Source organism: Eleutherodactylus coqui, chromosome 3, assembly GCF_035609145.1.
Source record: "Eleutherodactylus coqui strain aEleCoq1 chromosome 3, aEleCoq1.hap1, whole genome shotgun sequence".
In the NCBI taxonomy this organism is placed as follows: Eukaryota; Metazoa; Chordata; class Amphibia; order Anura; family Eleutherodactylidae; genus Eleutherodactylus; species Eleutherodactylus coqui.
The window spans coordinates 6,559,771-6,582,614 of record NC_089839.1 but is presented as its reverse complement, the minus strand read 5'-3'; the positions used below and the strand labels follow the sequence as shown (position 1 = coordinate 6,582,614).

The window sequence follows — 22,844 nt, the reverse complement described above, 5'->3', positions numbered from 1 at the left end:
TATATTCTTACCTTACAAGGTTATTTTTGATGGCGACGCCTTCCAAATACTTCTTCAGCGCGTAGTAATTGTGGACGTACTTCCGGATGTAATATCCGCGCCATCTTTTCTGAATCTAGGGACAAAAAAATTTAATTAATTTCCAATTTTCATGCTTCCTTTGGCGCTCGGTAGTTGACTAAAGTGTTATTGCATTTTACTGTATTTACCCAGCATATTGTATTACTGATGGCTCTCTGTTGGTCAGTTGTCCAATATGTCTCACTAGTTGTAACTCAAAACAAATCGAAACTCAACCGTGGGAAAAGGGAAATCTCACCCTGTCATACTAATACGGAAAACCCTGCCTAAAGACAGAGCGATTGCCCTGACAGGCCCCACATCCAGGACATGGGGGCACTTAGAATGTCCCTTGACGGTAAAGAGGGTGACAACAGACAGATAATAACATCAAGTATCACAATAGTACTAAGAAGCAGATGTACAACAGATAACAAGTACTATCACCACTTATCTAGGTCAGAGATGGCACCCAGAGGACATGGCCTGGACCAGGAACCACCATGAAGAGCAATAACGGTCGCCCTCCAAGAATAAGGGTCAGAAGTAGAGATGAGCAAGTATACTCGCTAAGGCACATTACTTGAGCGAGTAGTGCCTTCGCCGAGTATCTCCCCGCTCGTCTCTAAAGATTCGGGGGCCGCGGGTGACAGGTGAGTTGCGGCGGGGAGTGGGGGGGGGGGGAGAGAGAGATCTCCCCGCTCTCCCCTGCCGCTCACCGCCTCCCGCCGCTCCCCGAATCTTTAGAGACGAGCGGGGAGATACTCGGCTAAGGCACTACTCACTCGAGTAATGTGCCTTAGCGAGTATACTTGCTCATCTCTAGTCAGAAGATATATATTACAATAATGGGGGAACCACCTCCCCGCCAACTAATCACGCCCCACATAGGCAAACTTATGTGAACTCGTCAGTCCCCAGTGCCGAATGACATGGCCACAGCCACATGGGCCGGGCTGACATTGTGACATCAGCCTGGATCCACTTCTGTGTCGTGGCTGGCAATCTATGACACTGACTACTTTAAAGTAAGTTCAAAGCAACCCCTCCTTTTCAGGACAAGATTCTTTTCCAAGACTAGAGGAGTTGGTAGTATATTACCTACACTCTTTCTTCTCTGCCGTCTGTCTGTTCTGCCGATTCTGGCCCCAGTTTTCATCTATCCAAGATGGCCGCTGCAATTTTCTATGTAGCCTAATGCACACTGTGCACTGGTCTCGGATTTACCAGTGCTGATGATGTAAGCAGCACTGGCCAATCAGAGAGGCGGTATAATGCATTGGTAGTCCAACACTACCATTGCATCATGGGGATAAGTAATTTGAAGATTGCTTTGGCCATCTTCAAAAGCTGAAAATGGGACGCAAAACCAGCAGATCAGACAGGGAGGGAGGCTGGATTTTTTGGTGGAGGAGACTTATTCAGCGGCCATTTTGAACTCCACCATATTGAATTAAGTTCACGTTTTTCAAATGAAAAGGGGGTCATGTGATATATAAGTCTTAGAATTTTCTTAAAAACATACTGAAAGTGCAAGTTTTGCCCTATCTTTACTTGTTTAGGAGTTAAGGGACGGCACATTTGGTAAATGTTGTCTGACATCCAGAGCCTTTTTTCATTGACAGATCACTTAAAGCATAAGAAGTCCCTCCAGATGTTACATGATACCATATTCCCACCTGAGCTCAATAAGAGCAGTGCGATCCCATGTTACTTTCAACACGATGGAACACCTCCGCACTTTGCTGTGGCTCTACATAGATGGCTCGATATGCAATTCTCTGGGCACCGGATTGATCTAAGAGGTCCGGTAGAATGCAGCCACCCTCCCAATTAATACTTCCACACATTGGAAGTCCGTTTTATCATGGTAAAACGAGTTAAACTAGTGTGTTCAGACTTTTGCCTCACCCTGTATATAACTTAACCCCGTCATTTTACACATACCCCGTGCAGTTAGCATGCATATAATTGCTTTCAGCCTATGCTGTGTATGGAGCGGTCCTGGAGCCAAACCTGCTCCATACACAGCAGGTATCGGCTGTCTCTGATAGCCGGCACTTGCCCACAACAGCTGTGATCGCATAGAACTCTTATCATGACTGTTAACGCCTTAAATGGTATTTAACTTTCCCAATCGGGAAAGTCCCAGTGCCGTCCGGGTGTCATGGGAGCCTGTGGACTTCTCAAAGTCCCCAGAGCTTGAAAGAACATTTGCCTATTAAAGATGTGCCAATGTCATGCCCTTAATAGACAGGCTGCTAAAACACTGTATAAAGGAATACCCTGGCATTCAAGTTCCTTAAGGGGATTAATTAAAAAAAGCAAAAATAAGCAAAATAAAGATTTTTTTTTTTAATTATGGTAAAAATCAAATATTAAAAGTAAAAAAAAAACTTTTCCAAGTCATCACACCGAAAAAAAAAAATCTATAAATTGGTATCGCTATATCTGTACCAGTTCAGTTTAATAAAATATCACATTATTAATCCTGCATTATTAACTTCGTCAGAAGAAAAAAAAACTAAAAATTGTGCCTTTTTGGTCACTCAGTCTCCAAGAAAAAATTAAATAAAAAGCCAACAAAAAGCCTTATGTTCCCCAAAATGGTACCATTGCAAACTACAGGTTGCCCAGAAAAAAAAAACAACCCTCACACAGACCTATTAACGGAAAAATAAAGTTATGGGGGTTAAATAATGGCGACAGAAAGAAATTCCTTTTTTTCTTAAAGATATTTTATGCTTAAGTATTAACCCCTTTAGTGGCACGGCTGGAAAATCTCCGGGGCTTGCTGCACTGACCATGCCGTTAAACCCTGGAAGATTTCTGTGGACAGCTCTAGTGCTGAAATGTGCAAAGCAGTGAGCTGTGCTCTGAAATCTTCTGGGGTTTTAATTGCATTGTTGACTTATTTAAAAAACCTGCCCTGTGAGGCCTGACATGGTAATAATAAACCTACCACTGAAGGGGTTAATATATAATTTTGGCATCGCTGTACTCCTACAGAGCAAAGACAAAGTGTCGTTTTTACTGCACCTTGATTGCGGTAAAAATACCACCCCTTTAATGGTGCAATTTTGGGCTTTTGTCCCACTTTGCCCCACTGAGAAATTGTTAATAGTCTTCCGATACATGACATGGTATGTTAAATTGTAGCATCTGCAAAAAACAAGCCCTCGTGTAGATATGTCACCCGAGAAATATAAAAGTTCAGATTTTTCGAATGTGGGTATACCAGAATGTGACCTGGACGCAGGAGCGTCAATGACCCCCGCTCATGAAAGGGTTAATGATTATCCTACAAGACCATTCATAATCCGCTGCGGGGGAATAAAACAAATATTTCTGCTTGTTACTTAAGACTATTCCGTCAGTCCCAATGACTTGATCGTGTCAACCAGACCTTTTCAGTTTATTATCTATGAAATCCCAAGGTCCCTTTCCTCCGAATAGCTATTTATTTCAATCCAATTTAGGTAATATTCTGCTTAAGAATTTTCCAAGCCGAGAGCCTCGCAGCCCATTTATCTACAGTGGAATTCATCTGTGCCTTAGTTTGCTCAATTTGCCAGGCAGTCGATGTCCTTCTATAATCAATTTACATCCTCCCCTGTATTTACATTGACACATAATTTACTATCATCTACACAAATTGAAACATTACTCACAATTCTCTCCTCAATGTCATTCATAGAATACATATTAAGTAATAAGGCCTCCTAAATGAATCCCGGTAGGAAGATATCACAATGGCCGATCTATCTGATGTTTATCTTTTAATACTATTACAGTATCCTTTCTAGGACTCGGAGTTCACCATCCGGACGTCTTGATTCCGCTTCCCGCGTCGGGCCGAGTCTTCGCTGGGCATATATCTGCTGCTTTTTGACATTTCCGAAGAGACGTACAGATGTCACGCTTCTTGGAATCTCTTGATTAACTGTCTCAAGATTTCGTGAAGGAAGTTTATATCAGCAAAGGCACTGAAGCCTTACAAATCAGAATTTAAAGGAGAACTATTAATTGACTTTTTTGTGCATGCCAGGTATGGCGCCTGGGCCACGATAGGAACAAAAATGATTTATGCTTGAAAAAGTGGGAAGTAACTACATCGTCAGCGGATTCCATACGCCTGTTGTCACCATGAAAGGTCAACCAGACCTTCAACTGTGGCAGATAGTCAATTATTGCACTTGTAGACTGCATGTCAACCACATCATAAATGTGCCTAATATAGACAAAGATGGCCGTGGTTGGATTGTTAATAGCTGATCATTTTATTGAATGTATTTACAGAGGGTCCGGAAAGTCTTCAGGCCCTTCCACTTTTTTCACATTTTGTGAAGTTTTCCCCATCATACTGCACTCAATTCCCCATAATGATACAGTGAAAACCCTTTAGTGTGACGCTTGAAAGTTAGCTCTGAGGGCACACAATTTCTCTTGATCACTTTTGGGATGTTTCTACACTTTGATTGGAGTCACCTGTGGTACATTTAGTTGATTGAACATCATTTTAAAAGACAGACCCCTGTTTATATAAAGCTTCACAGCTCACAATGCATATCAGAGCTAAACCAAGCCATGAGGAGGAAAGAACTTCCTGTAGAGCTCAGAAACAGGATTGTGTGTAGGCACAGATATGGAGAAAACTACAAAAACATTTCTGCAACACTGAAAGTTCCCAAGAGCCCAGCGGCCTCCATAATTCTTACATGAAACAACAACCAGGACTCCTCCTTGAGCTGCTGACCCACCAAACTAAGTAATCAGGGAAGAAGGGCCTTGGTGAGAGAAGTGACCAAGAACCCAATGGTCACTCTGGCTAAGCTCCAAAGACCTTGTGTGTAGATAGAAGAAACTCAAGATCAACCATTTGTGCAGCCTCCACCAATCTGGGCTTTATGGCAAAGTGGCCATAAAAAAAGAAGCCTCCTCAGTAAGACACATGAAAGCCGCCTGGAGTTAACAAAAAGACGCTAAAAGGACCCTCAGAGTGCGAGAAACCAGATTCTCTGCACTGATGACACCAAGATGGAACTTTTTGGTCTCCAAACATTCTGTCGGAATGTGGACAGAATGTTTGGAGACCAATGTGGTTTCTGGAGGAAACCAGGCGCTGCTCATCACCTGCCCAATAACATCACTACAGTGAAGCCTGGTGGTGGAGCATCATGCTGGGGGGAGGGAGACCAGTCAGGGTGGAGGAAACCAGGCGCCGCTCATCACTGGCCCAATACCATCTCTACAGTGAAGCCTGGTGGTGGAGCATCATTCTGGGGGATGGAGAGAACAGTCAGGGGGGATGAAAAGCTGAATAGAGCAAAGTACAGAGATGATGACAGCCTGATCCAGAGTGCAAGGGACCTCAGACTGGGCGGAAGGGTCACCTTCCAACAAGACAATGACCCTAAGCACACAGAAAAGAAAATGCAGGAGTGGGGACAACTCTGTGAATGTCGTTGAGTGGCCCGGCCAGAGCCCTGAACCCAATGGGACATCTCTGGAGAGACCTGATGATGACTGTCCACAGACGGCCCCCATCCAACCTGACAGAGGGCAGAAAATCCCCAAATCCAGGGGTGCAAACCTTGTGGCATCATCCCCAAGAAGACTGTTATCGCTGCCAAAGGGGCTTAAATACCGGGTGTGAATACTTATGTCATGCAAAATGTTAGTTTTTCGTTGTTTAAAGATTTGCAATGATTTATAACATTCTGCTATTATTATGGCGTGCCGAGTGCTGAATGAGGGGGGGGGGGGCATTTTTTTAAAAATTTGCACAACATTATAGAATGTAAAAACAAAGTAAAAGTGTCTGAAGTGTCTGCTTCTGTTATCAAATCTACTTCCACTGTTGTCAGACATGTGGGAAACACTGCAGATAATAAAGTACAAGCACTGTGACTGTGGTGCAGACCCTAAGTCCCATCACTTCTGCCCCCCAAGTCCCATGTTTCGGGAGTCCTTGCAGAGTTTGCCTGGACCCATCCCTGGATGTATCCCAGGATTGAAGTGAGCCACCACTCCAACCATTGATGCCGCTATCACCCTCTAGCTGCTGGTCCAACATTGTGCCACCTTTCACAAGGACCATTTGGAAATGAAGACAAAATCATTTCATAGAAGAATGTGGTGAAAAAGGCTAGAGCCGTGACACGACCTATGGATGGCTAGGTACTACTGACTGACGATACCAGCGATATGGAATAAGAAAACACTTTGTTGAAAACCATCAAGTAACATGTTTCAGAGCGGGTAGACCTCTTCATCAGACAGCTGCACAATGTACTGTGACCGACAGACCGGTTATATTATCGTGTAACTGGAGAGATTCCATCCTCTTCTTGAGCGAAGGGAAAATTGTGATAATGGAGAGACAATAGCTGCACACTGGGCTTGTTGGGTGTGAAGGTGATATGACTTCACATAGAAAACAGTTACAAGGTAATATAACAGAACTATCAGTCCGCTCAGAAAACCCACATTCTGGTACAAAGAATAAATGTTGGAAAAAAGTGGTTGTAGGTGCAATCCCTTTTCTGAAAAGGGGCACGAGGCGTATTTCTAAACTCGACCCCTCTATTTTTATTAAGAATTAATCCAGCATACAACAGATGCGTTTGGGGACCGTGGCGCCACTCCTCTGGAAACACAACACATCACTGTCGGCTGTGTGCCCCCAGCTAACATACTGAGGAAGGGGCACAACGGCCCCGAAACACGTCTATTGTATGCTGGATCAATTCTTAATAAAAACAGAGGAGTCAAGCTTAAAAATATGTCTTGTGCCTTTTTAAGTAAAGGGATTACAACTACTACAACTACATTTTTCCTACATTTATTCTATGTATTTGAACGTCCTCCTGGGAAGGTGTGACGTATCGCGGAGCGGCTGCACCTCTCAGACTCATCAAGAATTGATCGATCTCACTCCCATGTATAGAAGAAAAGGAGGAGAAAATGAAATAAAATTCCCAAACCAAAACATTGGTTTATAGACTTTGAAACTTACAAGCACATGCTCCACTCCCTCCCCTCCCCTTACAAGCACATGCTCCACTCCCTCTCCTCCCTCTCCCCTCCCCTTACAAGCACATGCTCCACTCCCTCCCCTCCTGCTCCCCTCCCCTTACAAGCACATGCTCCACTCCCTCCCCTCCCTCTCCCCTCCCCTTACAAGCACATGCTCCACTCCCTCCCCTCCCCTTACAAGCACATGCTCCACTCCCTCCCCTCCCTCTCCCCTCCCCTTACAAGCACATGCTCCACTCCCTCCCCTCCCTCTCCCCTCCCCTTACAAGCACATGCTCCACTCCCTCCCCTTACAAGCACATGCTCCACTCCCTCTTTTTTCCTCTCAGCATTCTGGTCCATGACCCTAACTGAAAGCCTTCTTATGACTCCCCAGCTCTATAAGATTCTACTTATTGTCTCAAAAATATCAATGTCATTTGTTTCTCCCCAATTTCTAGTGACCTATTAGCATAGCAATAGATTATAGCTATTAGCATAGCAATAGATGTGATATATAAGTGCTTCACCGATTATAACACAGCCTGTGTGGACCCACCTTATAACTGACTGATTTGGCTTAGGGCTACTTTTGAGGGCTGCAGTAAGGGAGCCTATGAAGGTCTACCTGTATTCTGCTTGGTTCTCAGTTTGGACCATTGCCAGTGTGCCCAGATTTCCTGAACTCTTCCTGTTTTGATCTCGCCCTATTGCCTGACTATGATTTGCCTGATTGCTCCCTGCCCAGACCTTCTGCCTGATTTTTTGCATGAACTCTGCTTGTCCTGACCACATCCTTGCATGTCCCTTTTGTACAATGCCCCAGGGTCAGATGTCACTACACTGAGACTATTCCTCAGGAAGCAACCTGAGGGTTCTCATCTGTGAAGATCAGATCCCTCAAAAAGGGTTTAAAGGATGAAAACCAGTGGCAAATCATAATCAGACCATAAGCTGAATGTGGGACAGGTAGAGATTGGGAAAGCTGGGCACACAGACAAGGGTCCAAACTAGGAACCTATTGCCCAAGCACCATCCAGTTGGGGAGGGATAGCCAGAAAACAAGTGCGGTGTCTGCCATACAGAAGAAGCTAAGAACACCAATGGCTGTAACCAGTGGGAAGGTATTTTCATAATCCTATTGCTAATAAGCTTCTATGGTGCACACCAGGGCATGTCCCAAAATACCTGTAAAATTCATCCCTCGACCCCTTGTCTAAACCCAGTCTTGTGGATTCCTTCAGTCTTTTTTGGGAGGAAGGGGTAAGGACTGTTTTTTTTTCCCTATAGCTATCAGATATATATATATATACTACAAAGAATGACTCTGCGATAATCCAGGAATCACGCCGTGGCATTTGGAGAGGGGTTATACGCAGAACATATAATGCAATTAGCACTCAGGAATTAATCTTTTGCTTATAATTTGACAGCCCCGTGTTCTTAGGTTAAAAACAAATTCTATATTTGGATGACCTTCAGAGCAATTAGGAAGTTTCCACAATGATTGGAACAAAACAATTATTGTCGTTGATCAGCTCGGAGCGGATAATTTTGAACAAAGTGACTTATGCTCAGCCGCAGATTACTGCTTGTTAACGGGCCGGTATTAAATGACCTCTTCCAGTAGTCAAATCAATGATGCATCGTCCTCATTAAGTAACATCTAAACGCAAGTCATCTTATAAATAATGTTTATTTTAAGCCTTAAACAAATGATAAACCTAATATACGGAGGCCATCTGCCTCCACACCGACACATCGTACATTTAGGGGTTTTTTTACGAATAGGTTTTACTTTTGCGGCAGAAAGTTGATAAACTATAATCACTTAAGATAAGACGTTGATTCATATTACAGCCAATGAAAGCTACCATAATATAGTTGTGATTTAGGGTTCTATAGGGCTCTGGCTATAAAAATGTAAATCTGGCCCAATGTTAAGTGGAGTCTGGGGAGCTGACAGCAGCAGGAGAGGCTTCTTCCTTCTCCCTTTAATTTTAATAATGTTCCCAGTATAATCCTCCGAAGATATTTTTATTGTTTCACAGAGCGGGTTTTCTATGGGAATCTTATAGCCATAATAACTTTATTAACTTTGGCTGAAATTACTTAAAAACGAAAAATCAAAAAGTAGAGGAAGAGGGGAAAAAGTTATTGTTTATTTTAATCAATTCAATACAAAATATAATAAACATAAAGTGATTAAAACGGATCGTTAAAATAAACATTTATGTAAATCTATAGAAAGAATTCGGAATATCAAATATATACATAAAAATACGAAAATTAAAGTCAGTATATATAAAAGGCATTAACAATAGACAGCAGTAAAATGGATAATTAGTGAGAAGGAAAAATACCTTCATGAAGAGTTCTACTGGGTTATCCAAAAAGGAGCAGATTTGGGGATGTAATCACAAACAAACTAGAGAGGTCCACCATCCACACATCACTGAACAGAGGAAGGTTCAAGGTTTTTTATGAAATGCCAGTAAGTTCCATTTTCTGCCAAACCACAACGCCGTTTCTTGTCATTTACAGTTTATAAGAAAACAGCGGCACCACGGGAGAAACTTCATCGCTGGGAGTCTGATTTACAGTTTGGTGGTCCCTGCGGTGCGTTGGTGGTACGCATCCAACACGGGCACCAGGTGGTGTACACAAACCGGTAGCCCATTTCTTGCCGCACACAAATCAGCCGCTTCCCGGTTATTGAATTCGGGTCTTCAACATTTTCCTATAAACTGTAAACAACAAGAAACTGCGCTGCGATGTGGCGGAAAATGGAATTTACTGGTATGTCAAAAAGTTGAACCTTCCTCTTTTCAGTGAGGTGCGTTATGTGTACCTCTCTTTTGTGGTTTGCAGTTATGTCCCCAAATCTGCTGCTTTTTGAACTAACAATAAAAGGCAATTATGCAAATAAATAAATAAAACGGGCTCCTGAAAACTGTTGGGGGCCATTTCTTTCATTTTCACATTAAAATAAAAAAATTGAAACATCTACAGGATGATAATCCTCCGGGGCAAGAAAACAGGGCCCCCCCTCCCAGTGTTGCTCCACAGCTTTTACAGTTTTTTTTGGGGGGGGGGGCTTTTTATGGTTTTATATTTCATGGTTTTTATTATTTCCCCCCCCACAGATTTGACGTGGAATTCATGCGGATTTGTCATCCAATAGGTGGGGAATTTGAGTGCGTTGTGTGTAATTTACTGAAATTCAGGGGTCTATATGGATTTTTCAGCATTTATTAAGAAGTGGAGACAAGTCCCTTCATGATGCAAAATCCACATAGAAATGTGGAAGATCTGCATGTAAATATTCAGCATTCTCACATTAAAGCCGGGCAGATTTCACATAGAGTTCATTGTAACAGGTGGGTCGTCACCAATACGCTTCGACCTTCACATATAAAGGAGGTAATTTTTGACTGAGGGGTTTCTCTTTAGCAGAATGTATCATTGTCCGTTTTGTGTATTTCTATACATACATTTTTTTATATTAAAGGGGTTGTCCATCTCTTTACGATTGATGACCCGTAATGTAGTTATGGCCCAAAATATAGTGTAAAGGCTATGAAGAATAAGGAGGCAATGAATGTGAAATAGTATGGAGGTGCCGCCAACCAGATAGAAGCTCCACTGATAGATTACGTATTTGATTTTACTTTAAATTGTATCCAATACTCTTATTATTACTTTTTAATTGTATCCAATACTCTTATTATTACTTTTTAATTGTGTCTAATACTCTTTTATGTACAGGTTTATATTTATGTTCCCCTCTTTTTGTTTATTTCGCTGTCCTCTGCTCTCGGTCTTTCTTGCTTTCCTTGTCCACCTTTTACCCAACTTGATTATTGTAGTATGTATCCCAGCTGAACTGAAGAAGGGGCTCTATGCCCCGAAAAGTGTTTTAACTGCTGTTTTTTAAATAAGAGAGCAGCTGGGTTTACTCCTACTGTTGCTCCAGTCGCCTTTGGAAGGTTGTGCCGCGTCATCAGTTTTTATTACAAATTACATCAATAGTTGATTGGTGGAGGTCCACCGCTTGGGATCCCCAGCGATCGGCGGTTTTCTGGGTCACTGGCGGTTTTCTGGGTCACTGACGGTGTGTACGTTGCATGAAGCAGATAGCACTGTACATACTGCAGTGGCCAAGGTTGGAGATACAGGCAAGCCTCAGAAAAAAATGCTAAATTGTGTTATTTTGTTTGCATCCCCCCCCCCCCAAGAAAACCTGTCACATGTACCCTATAATGGTACCAATAAAAACTAAAGATCGTCCCACAGAACCAATCCCACCACCACCCCCCACTGGTGGAGAAATAAAGACTTATGGGGCTCAGAATGTGGGGACAAAAAGCAATTTTGTGTAAAAAAAAAAAAAAATGTTTTATTGAAAAGTAGTAAAACACAAAAAAAGTGTCTAAATTTGGTATCGTCATAATAAAGCAGATCCACATAACATTAACAAGTCATTCTTACTGCACCATCAATGCCATAAAGATGAAACACAAAGAACAACGGCACAATTGCATTTTTTGCATTTTACCTGACTTAATATTTAAGTTTTTCAGTACAATATATGGTAGATTAAAAAGAATACCATTAACCCCTTCCCACTCCAGGACGTACATTTACGTCCTGGACAATCGGGGTATGTATGAAGAAAGGGTGCGGGGCGATCGCGGCTATTAACCCAATTTTGACAGCGGCATTTAAATCCCCCGAACGATGTTCTGGGGTCCCGTACACCCCCCCCCCCCCACCTCCCCTCGTGTGAGATCGCAGGGAGCTGTGCAGGTGTCATGGCAGCTGGAGGCCTTCTGAAAGGCCCCAGGGCTGCCTTAGGAGACTGCCTGTCAAGCCGTCCCTGTGGGGTGGCTTGATAGACTGCCTGTCAAATCGCAGTCTGATGTAATGCTATAGCATTACATAATACTGCAGGAGTAATTAAAGCATCGCATGTTGTATTCCCCCAGGGGGGCTTTAAAAAAAAAAGTGAAAATAAGAGCAATAAAGTTTTATTAATTATAAAAGAAAAAAAAGTAAAAAAGTTTAAATCACCCCCTTTTGCCGTATCTTTAATAAAAAAATCTAAATCATAAAAGAAAAATACATATTTAGTATCGCCGCGTCCGTAAAAGTCTGATCTATCAAAGTAGTGCATAATTTACCCCCACGGTAAACAAAAAAAATAAAGAACGCCGGAAATGCACTTTTTCAGTCACCCTGTCTCCCCCTCAAAAAATGCAATAAAAAGCCGTATGTATTCCGAAGTAGTACTAACGGAAACTACAGGACATCCCGCAAAAAAATAAGCCCTCGCACAACTTAAGTCGACGGAAAAATGTTATTGTGTGCAGAAGATAGCGGCAGAAAATGTAAAAAAATTAAATGTCTTTGAAAAAAAAAAAAAAAAAAAAAAATATATATATATATACACACACACACCAGTTTGGTATCGTAGCAATCATACTGACCCATAGAATAAAGTTATCAGGTCATCTTTGTTGCAGTTTGTGCGTTATGGAAACAGGACGCACTCAAAGATGGCGGAATGTCGTTTTTGTTTTTTTTTTTCATTTCACTTCACTTATAATTTTTTTTAAAGTTTTTCAGTCCATTATAGGGTGCATTAACCCCTTGAGTGGCGGGTTTCCTACCCCCCTGTCGTGCCCATCAGGGCAGGTTTTTTAAATGGGCCAATCATTGAATTTCAACTAATTTTGCAGTCGCGTTCCAAGAGCCATAACTTTTTCATTTTTCCATTGACGCGGCCATGTGAGGGCTTGTTTTTTGCTGGAGAAGTTATTTGATGGCATCATTTTTGGGTATATATAATGTATTGCATAACTTTTGTGAAAAAATTTGTAGGGAGATTAGGGGGAAAAAAGTAATACAAGTTAAATCCCCCTCCTTTTGCCATATCTATAATAAAAAAACTCTAAATCATAACAGAAAAATACATATTTGGTATCGCCGCGTCCGTAAATGTCTGATCTATCAAAGTAGTGCATAATTTACCCCCACGGTGAATGTAGTCCGAAAAAAAAAATAAAGAACGCCAGAAATGCAATTTTTCAGTCACCCTGTCTCTCAGAACAAAAATGCAATAAAAAGCGATCAAAAAGTCGTATGTATTCCAAAATGGTACCAACGTAAACTACAGCACGCCCCGCAAAAAATGAGCCATTGCTCAAGTACGTCGATGGAAAAATGAAAATGTTATTGCACGCAGAAGATGCAGCAGAAAATAATTTTAAAAAATTAAATGACTTTGAAAAAAAATACAAGTGCTATAGTAAAAAAAAAGTAGACAGATTTGGTATCGCAGTAATCGTACCGACCCGTAGAATAAAGGTATCAGGTCATTTTTGTTGCAGTTTGTGTGCCGTAGAAACAAAATGCACTGAAGGATGGTGGAATGTCATTTTGTTTTCATTTTACTCCACTTAGATTTTTGCAAAAGTTTTTCAGTACATTATATGGTACTTTAAATGGCACCATTACAAAATATAACTCATTCCGCAAAAAACAAGCCCTCATACAGCGTCGGCGATGGATAAATAAAGGAGTTATGATTTTTTAAACGTGGGGAGGAAAAAAAGAAATGGGGAAAGAAGAAAAAAAGGGACCGTGTCATTAAGGGGTTAAATAATGTACTAACATCCTTCTCTGAGTGATTACGATGCAGGGATACCACATGTGTAATTTAATTTTTAATTTTTCACAAAGTAAAGGGAGACAAGTGTTTTTAATTTTATTTATTTAATTTTTTAAAATAATTTTTTACTTTTTTTTTTATTTTTGTCCCTTTAGGGGACTTCCATAGAGACCCATTAGGACCCCCTGATCACATTCTGGGGGGGGGGGGGTCCCATGGTGGCAGCCCTTTACATGCTGCAGTCAGCATGTAAAGGGTTAACACAGCAGAGATCGGAGGTTTTCTCTGATCTCTGCTGTACGAGTTGGTACCTAGCTGTCCTCTGACAGCCAAGCACCAGCTCTCCCTGCCACAGAGACCATCGGCTTGCTTCTGACAAGCCGATGGTCTCTATAGCAACCTGTAAACAAAGCAGGAGATTGCCGGCATATCGGCAATATCTTCTGCTTCTTAATGTCCTGCTTTGTTCTCTGAGGGACAGTGCTGGCAGAGCACAATGTTACAGCTTGTGGCATTGTGCTCTGCAGCTCCCATAGTGATACATAGGTGGGAAATCTTCCGGGCTATATCCCTATCGGCAGTGGAGCTCGTCCCGGAAAATTTCCGGGCGTGCCACTCAAGGGGTTAAATAGCAGCAATGAAAAATACAACTCACCCCGCAAAGAACAGCAAGCCCTCCTACAGCGACAGTGATGGATAAATAAAAGGAGTTACGATTTTTTAAAGGGGGTAGGAAAAAGCGAAAATGGCAAAAAAAAAAAAGGGGCAGCGTCATTAAGGGGTTAGAAATATACACTTCTTTCCAGGATGGACAGGTCCTCATTAGGCTGTGTTGTCTGAAAAATAAAACAGTTATAGATTTGGGGTAGCAGGGATGAAAAAAACGACTACGAAACTATCAAAACTGTCTGTGGAGTGAAGGGGTTAAGGCCGTTGTTTCCGTTTACCCGCTCCGCTCGGTGTCCTTTACAGCTTTGGGTTTTGGTTGCTTCACTTGCACTTATTGTCTCACGTCATATTTTTGTTAATGATGCCATAATTTAGCGGAGGCCGGAGCGTGGCGCGGCTCGCGTTCCGTTTGCCTCCATTTTCCATTATAAATATAATAATGCATTTTCGGGTAATTTTCCGCCGCCGTTAATATTTAATGGTTTGTTACCGTTCGGTCTCATTGTTCTAAAAATGTAAGCGAAAGAAAGATAGCGCCTCTTAAAATGTTAGATTCTCCTATTTTATAACGGGTGACGTTTTTATTGCGCTTTAGATGCATATTTTATGTCCAGGAAATTCTTAAATGCTTTAGTTTACGGGTAGAATAGGAGATTTGGACATTCTGAGGAAATATTAAGAAAAAAAATATTAACTTTAATCACCGTTAATAAAAGCTCATTAGACGGATCGAGCGCGACACGTTTAGGAGGTTTTATCTGGTTTTCTGAATAACCCACATATGCATAGAAAAAAGAAGCCAAGTAAACAAACTGATCACATGACCTGTCTATACAATGTCCTATCAAAGCTAGAGGAAGGCTAGGTTCACAGGGCATTTAGGCACATCATATGTCTAAGATGCCCATTGACCATACAGGTGAAGGAGTGAGTCTGCCTCCGGCCATAGTTGTTACCATGTTCTTCTGCTGCAATTATTTGTTTGCTTCAATATGTTTAAAGGGGCTCTTCCACTTCTCCTTTGTGGCAGGAAGCAGACAGCGACATACATTGTGCAGTGGCCATGGTTGGTTCTGCAGGATGAGCCCCATTGATGTGAACAGGACTCAGCCTGTACTGCTAACCCTGGCCACTGTGCAATGTACGGAACGGTCTGCTTCCACGGAAGTGGGGCAATATTGGAGACATTCCTGTGACCCCCTTGTGTGTGCAGTGAGCATTATCCTGGTAGAAAATGCCTCTTGGATGCCGCCATGAACACGTGGCTGCAGGATGTCCTGAACATATTGCTGAGCCATCATTGTCCTTCATACCACTATTAGGGGTGACCGACTGTCGTATGCGATGGCCCCCCAGACCAACACACCAGCAGGGGGCAGTGCGCCACTCCACAGCAAAGGCAGGGTTGAGGACCTCAACCCGAGGTCTCCAGACGTGAACATGGCTGTTGTCAGTACCCAAATTAAACCTGGATTCATCACTGAAGACAACCTGGTTCCACTCCATAGCGTCCAGTTTTGTCATTCATGACAGCACTACAAAAAGAGGCAAAAGTGGGGGGGCATCAGAGGCAATACACGTAATGGGTGCTGTGAGACCAAATGTCCTTCAGCCAAGTGTTGGCAAATGGTTCTAACAGACACAGGGGCCAGTAATAATGGTGCCACCTGTCTCTGGATGGCGGACAACATAATAGTTAGAGCTGGTCATGCTTGTCAGATGATGAGACAATCCTCTCTACTGGTGTTCTGAAGGGGGCGTCCTGAGCCCGGTCACCTTGTGTGCCCCCATCCACTGGTCCCAACACCTCCTAACAGTCTGGTCAGATGCTCCTCTCTACTGGTGGTCTGAGGGGGCGTCCTGAGCCCGGTCACCTTGTGTGCCCCCATCCACTGGTCCCAACAACCCCTAACAGTCTGGTCAGACGCTCCTCTCTGCTGGTGGTTTGTCAAGGGCGTTCTGAGCCCGGTCACCTTGTGTGCCCTCCCACATTTACTGGTCCCAACACCTCCTAACAGCCAGGTCAGAACGGCGCAAGGTGGCGGTCACTACGTCAACACGACCATCCAGCTTCTCACACCCCAGTAATGCGCCCCCCCTCTGTTGACGGGGTCTCTTCTCTGTGTCGTAGAGGTGTCTAGTGGCCAACAAGCTCTACAAGCAGAAGAAGAGGTCACTACACACAAGGAGCCTCTGAGAGCCTCTTATAACCCAAGGGGGGAAGCACTTTTAGGGTGTCCGGTGACAAGACCGTCCATCTAATCACCACAACTCTCATCATCCACAGATCTGGCTGAGATGTAAGATAATGCCTTCTAGGTGCTTGATTGTTTTTGACAAAAAAAAAAAAAGTATACAACAGAAAAATCGTTTTAACGCACTGAAACAGCAATCATTGACACAACGGATGGACAAAAGAAACAAATGTGGAGCAAATGATGAGGCAACTCGTGGCAGGGAAGGTCAAAAACACTACAACTAGTTTTATTGCACTCCCAATAAGATAAAAAGATAGAGGTCTAGAGAAATATCCGGTGCTGCATCACTGCCATGGAGCTCTGTAGGAGAGAAATGTGGGCAACAAAAGATAAATGGGTAGTGGGATTTTTCTTGCGCCGTCTACAATAAATCTTTGTAACAAAAAAAACACAACACAATGCTTCATAAAATGGAAACATGTTTGTTCCAAAAAAGAAGCCAAGGAGCTCGCCACCGCTAAGCTATTATTGTAGTGCTAATAACGTATCTGAGGAGGTCAGGGTCGTATCAAGGTGCCCAAACTTCAGAGGCAGGAACTTGGAAAGAACGGCTTCTCGTTACGGTTTTATGTAATAGTTATAGAAAAAACATTTAACGATTTAAAAAATGATATAAAGATGGAACTTTTTATTTAGCATTGGTAATTAAATCTTAGGAATAAAACAGTTTGGTAAAGTAAGGGCACCGTTATCAATCATGTAATTGGGCTAATTGCCGGGCTATACCTTTACTTCCAAATGTAGCCCAGCAATTATCAGGAAATACATTAGCACACATGTAATAGTGCCCCGAGTGCCCACAGAACATTATTGGCGGAGCTCAAATGATGAGGCGATAAAAAAAAAAAATTGCAGAAAATGAATAAAAATATGATTGTTATGGTCAGCGGTCGTGGTCGGCAGCGCATCTCCTCACCTGCCCCTCCCACTAGTCTTGACCTTAAGCATCCTCTTCTGTGCATTCTGTTTGCTCCCCACTGCACGTGCTCAGCCTGCCTCTTAAGGGGCCAGCACACCTCTCCAGCTTTTCCCACCCCGGCCAATCTTGCCTGGTGGGTTTATAAATAATAGGTTCCTAGTGATCTGGGGAGGGGTGTACGGTATCCTGTTTGATACTCTGTCTGACTACTCAGCTTTCCCAATTCCTGCCTGTCCTTACCTTGGACTGTTTTTTTTTAAATTACAGTGTACCATAGAAACAACGTAAAAACAGCGCTTAACAGACAAAAAAAGCACTTTATTGCTTCTACGTTACACTGTAAATGAAGGCTAGACCAGTCGTGTGGGATGAGCTAGCGCCCTCCTGATTTGGATGTCAATGTTGGATGGGAGACTGCAATATCCCTCTATTTTTAAGGCAAGACAGATCACTTGGTGTTACAGCGGCCCCTTCCCTTAGTTACCCCCCATACACCCGGCGAGTTGTAATCTGTATTTCTTGATGATATATTATTATGGTCTTAGGGCACTGCCCATCTATATTCACTGTTGATTTCTTGTCTTCTGATTACGTCTTACCCGTTTGTCACCTGCCCTGACCTCAAGTCAGATTCTCTGTTGAATGGACTCCACCTGTCCCATGTTCCACTGTATTATCACCCATTGGGGTCAGCTGCACTGAACTGAAACTACTCCTGGCCTATGCACCCCTGCAGGGAAGACCAGATTCCTCGAAAAGGGATTAAAGGGTGACTGAGATCAGGAGTAGCCCAAATTCAAGTCAGTCAGTAGCACAATAGGGTTGTAACCATTGCAATACAATAATAAAAAAATTAAAGTGAGATGTGCCGCTGCTTAGCCCAATTCCTCCCATTCTGTATGCGCTTTCTTCATTTTTCTTGCCCAGATGTAGGAGTTTGCATTTCTCATTGTTAAATACCATTCTGTTAGTCGCCGCCCACTGTGCAAGCTTTTCTGGATCTTTTTGAATCCTCTCTCTCTTCTCTAGGGTTAGCTATCCCTCCTAGCTTTGTGTCGTCGGCAAATTTGATCAGTTTCCCATCAATTCCCTCCTCCAGATCACTTATGAAAATGTTGACCAACACTGGGCCCAGGACAGAGCCTTGTGGTCCCCACTTGATACATTCTTCCACTTGGATGTGCAGCCATTTATGACCACTCTATGAGTACGATCACTCAGCCAGTTGTGAATCCACCTAACAGTTGCCTTGTCAATCCCATATTTGGTCATTTTTTCAATAAGTATGGTATGAGATATGTTCTCAGATGCTTTACTAAAGACAAGATATACTATATCCACCCAGTCAGTGATTCTGTCATAGAAGGAAATTAGATTAGTCTGGCATGACCTGTTTGTTACAAACCCATGCTGGCTCTGGTCAATTACTCCATTTTCATCCAAGTACTTGCATACAAGCTGTTTAATAATTTGTTCAAAGAGCTTTCCCGGTATAGAAGCCAGGCTCACAGGTCTGTAGTTTCCTGGATTTAATTTATATCCTCTTTTTTGAAGATAGGGACAACATATACCCTTTTCCAATCTTCTGGGACCTTTCCTGTTCTCCAGGCATTTTCAAAGATTAGCTAAGTGTTCCCTCACCATCTCTCTGCTTATAGACAGCCTGCATTATTTTATTCCCCCAATAGCACAGGGAAGATCAGTTGATGTTCCATCTACTTTCTGAGAAAAAACAGATACAAAATAGGAATTTAAAAGTTCGGCCTTCTCAACATCATTCTTAACCAATTCACCATTTTCATCCTGTAAGCATCCAATAGCATCTTTGACTTTTCTTTTGCTTTTGAGCCCCAAATCCTTTTTTATTGCTTTTGGCCTGTCTTGCAAGCCTCAGTTCATTATTAGCTTTTCTGACACTTGCCCTACAGTTTCTGCAGACCCCATTATATTCTTCTTTAGATATTCCCTCCTCTTTCCATTTGATAAACATATTTTCCTCCTCTTTAACATGTCTACAAGTTCTGTGTTCATCCATTCGGGTCTCTTTAAATGCTTCCCATTCTCCCTTCTTTTAGGGATTGGTAACGATTGTGCTTTGAGAATCTCATTTCACAATATTTCCCAACCTTCTTGGACATTTCTGTCCTTAAGAACATCCCGCCATTGGATTCTTCCTCTTCCTGAGTTCAGTAAAATCTGCCTTTCTGAAATCCATCCTTGAGGTCTGAGTCTTCTCAGGTCTTCCTCCCCTTTTTATCCAACATCCAAGGATAGCATGATCGCTGCCTCCTAAGGTCCCAGCCACCCTTACTTCCCCAACCATTCCCTCCCTGTTGGTAAGACTTAGGTCCAAGACAGCAGATCCCCTTGTTTTCTCTTTTACCTTCTGGAAGATAAAGTTGTCAGCAAGAGCGGATAAGAATTTGTTGGATCCATTACTTTTACCTGAGAGATTCCCAACAAATCCCTGGATCGGTAAAATTTCCCATGATCACAATGTGATGCTTTTTTCATTCACTTAAATGGGTATTTTGCCTGTGATACAAAGCCTGGCCACTGCAGTGAGAACAGAGCTGACTACTTCCAGCAGAAATCAGTCCAGTTTACAAGCAAACTGCTCAGGAGAACAGCTGATTGGTGGGGCTCCTAGCTGGAAGACAACCATGGACCAGCTATTGATGGCTTATCCTGCAGAAAGGCCATCAATATTTTACAACTGCACAACCCCCTGACTGGCTGTATGCATTGGTGAAGGGTGGTTGGCATTTATGGAAGGACTACTTGGTTTCCCTAACTCTAAAAAAGCCTGTGGGAGTTCTGCAAACGGTATAGCCCATAGCAAGCTAGGTTGTTTGCGTAATTCGGAGCTACAGAAACAGTGTGGCTCACTATGCTAACTTGTTTGTGGAATGCCCATTGGCTATGATGAGAGTCATGGAAACAGCGTAGCCCAACTGCACTCGGCTGTTTCCATTCCCCCGACCACCTCGCATACTGCGGTGTTCCCATTGCAGTCATGTTCTTCCTATGGATTTTTCTGCCATATGTCTGCTTGAAATAAGTAAAGTTTGTGTAGTAAAATTCTCCACCCACAAGTAAGTGTTTTATACTTTTGATGAGCTCTTGATAATCCTGAATGTTTGATAATTCAGCATCTATCAAGTCCTATTAATGTCAGATTTAAGGAGTTTAGCTGTATTATCAAACTACAATTTAATTTTAAAAATTACATTTGAGTGGAAATAGAGAACCGATAATTTTGGCAATTCTGGCATTTTTGAAGGTCTTATGATTTACATCTTGTTCAGATCTCATTATGGTTTCTGTCCAGGGGTCCCGTCATGGTTTCCCTTTAAAATTCTGAAAATGGCACTTTGGATAGAAACTATCTTGGCCATTAATATTAATAAAAGCTGCTGAAATGGAGTCCATTAGGTCTATTTTTCAGCAGGTTTCTACTAATTTTTGGCATTTTTCACCAATAAGAATCATACAGACCACCACGTTATTCTTTCTTGCAAAAAATGCAAGAAATAAAGGGAAACTTGCCGAAAACTAGATCTAATGGACTCCATTTCAGCAGTTTGCATTAATATAAATGGCCAAGATAGGTCCCATCCAGGCTCCTTCCAGGGGTCTCATCTTCGGGATTTTAAATGGAAACGTTGACAGCACTTCTAAACAGAGCTGAAAATTGAACTACCATTCACCAATTATGACATTTCAAGTAGATATTTATGGAATATTCATGAATGTCTACAAGTTGAAAATCTTATATATTGGGAACTGCATTGCCTTTGATCTTGGCGGAACCCAGTTGCAACGTTGTGCTGCTCTTCTCCTCTTCATGGCTCAGGTCTGCCAGGCTGAAAGGTACAATGAAGGACAAAAGTTCCCCAATCTATTAATAGGTGGAGGTTCCAGTGTCAGGACCGCCACTTATAAAACATTTATGGCATACCCTTGTGTCTACAAACTGTGAACCTCTTGACCTTGGCTTGCTGTATTGACCATTCTCCCATCTGCTGCCTGCCCCGACCTCTGGACTGTTGTACTGTGCTGGAGCCATTCTGTGTGTCCTGAACCCTGGATTGTTCCTTCTTGTGAAGTTATGCTGCGTGCCCAGACCTGGACTAGTCTGACTACGCCTCTGTTCACATGCTCAGATACAGCGCTACGGTCTATAGTAGCGTCAGCTGCAACATTACTAGGACCAGTCCAAAAGTAATGACCTCGGGACCCTGCAGTGAAGCCCAGATCCCAACTGGTGGGATTAAAGGGTGAAGACCGGGGTATTTCAGGAGTTGCCTCTGGATTTGGCCCCAAGCCAAACCAGCGTGTGGCCAAGTGAGTCCACATTTGCTGATCCTGACACTCCTCTCCTGTGTGTATGCCTCTAAGGAGACATCAGTTGAGGCATATATCTGCCCCTCCCTCATATTGGCAGCCCTGAGGGCAGAACACAGAATAACATACACTGTAGACTTACAAAAATAATAAAATGAATTATCTAATTATTTGCTTTGCGTATTTTTGCCCTTTTTCCCGGCCCGCCCCTGTAAATATACTCTTTATGGCGTGCTGATAATGCAGACGGTTCTCTTTAAGCAGGACACATTTTACGGTTGGGATGAATTAGCGCTATTTTATGCTACTGTCTCGCTGTAATATATAAAGTCCTCTTTATCCCGACGTCCTATCAATTTGAATGTGTTTACTATTTTAGGATCCGGTACTGGAAATCAATGTTGCAGTCTAGTTTACAGCTATCTGATACATTTGAAGTGAAGGGAAAGGACGTACTCCTCTCCCCGTCTGCCCAGCAGCTTTTTTCTCGTCTTGAGACGTCTCGGGGAGGCTTAGAAATCCTTCTCTCTCTCTTTATTTATCACTTTGATTTCTAATTTACTGCAAAGGTTTAATATTTTACTGTGAGGTTCTTAATGAGTGATTGCGCTTTGCAGGAACTCTTCACATGTCATACAGATGTGTCACACATTATGATGACCGGGGTCCGGCTGCGGAGACCCCACCAATCACGAGCCAGCTGATGCATCTGTCCGAGCGCACAACTGCTCACTAGATGGAGCTACAGACTTTCTATGGAACCCGTCTTCAGCTGGCGATCAGTGATCGTGCTCGGACCAGAGCTTCATGTGGTTAGTTCTAGCGATCGGTGGGGTCTCAGCAGCTGGACCTGCAACAATCAAAACTTTTGGCATCTACCTAGGACATGTCAAACATTTTT

General features: G+C 42.7%; 1 protein-coding gene across 2 annotated transcripts in view; it reads right to left on the bottom strand.

Annotated features, from left to right (window-relative positions):
• SPATA17 (spermatogenesis associated 17) overlaps window positions 1-22,844 on the bottom strand; it is a 190,903-nt gene that overhangs the window by 137,612 nt on the left and 30,447 nt on the right. For both annotated transcript variants that reach the window (XM_066595077.1, XM_066595078.1), the window contains one exon: window positions 12-115. In XM_066595077.1, the coding sequence (XP_066451174.1) occupies window positions 12-115 (104 nt within the window). The remainder of the gene's footprint in view (window positions 1-11; window positions 116-22,844) is intronic.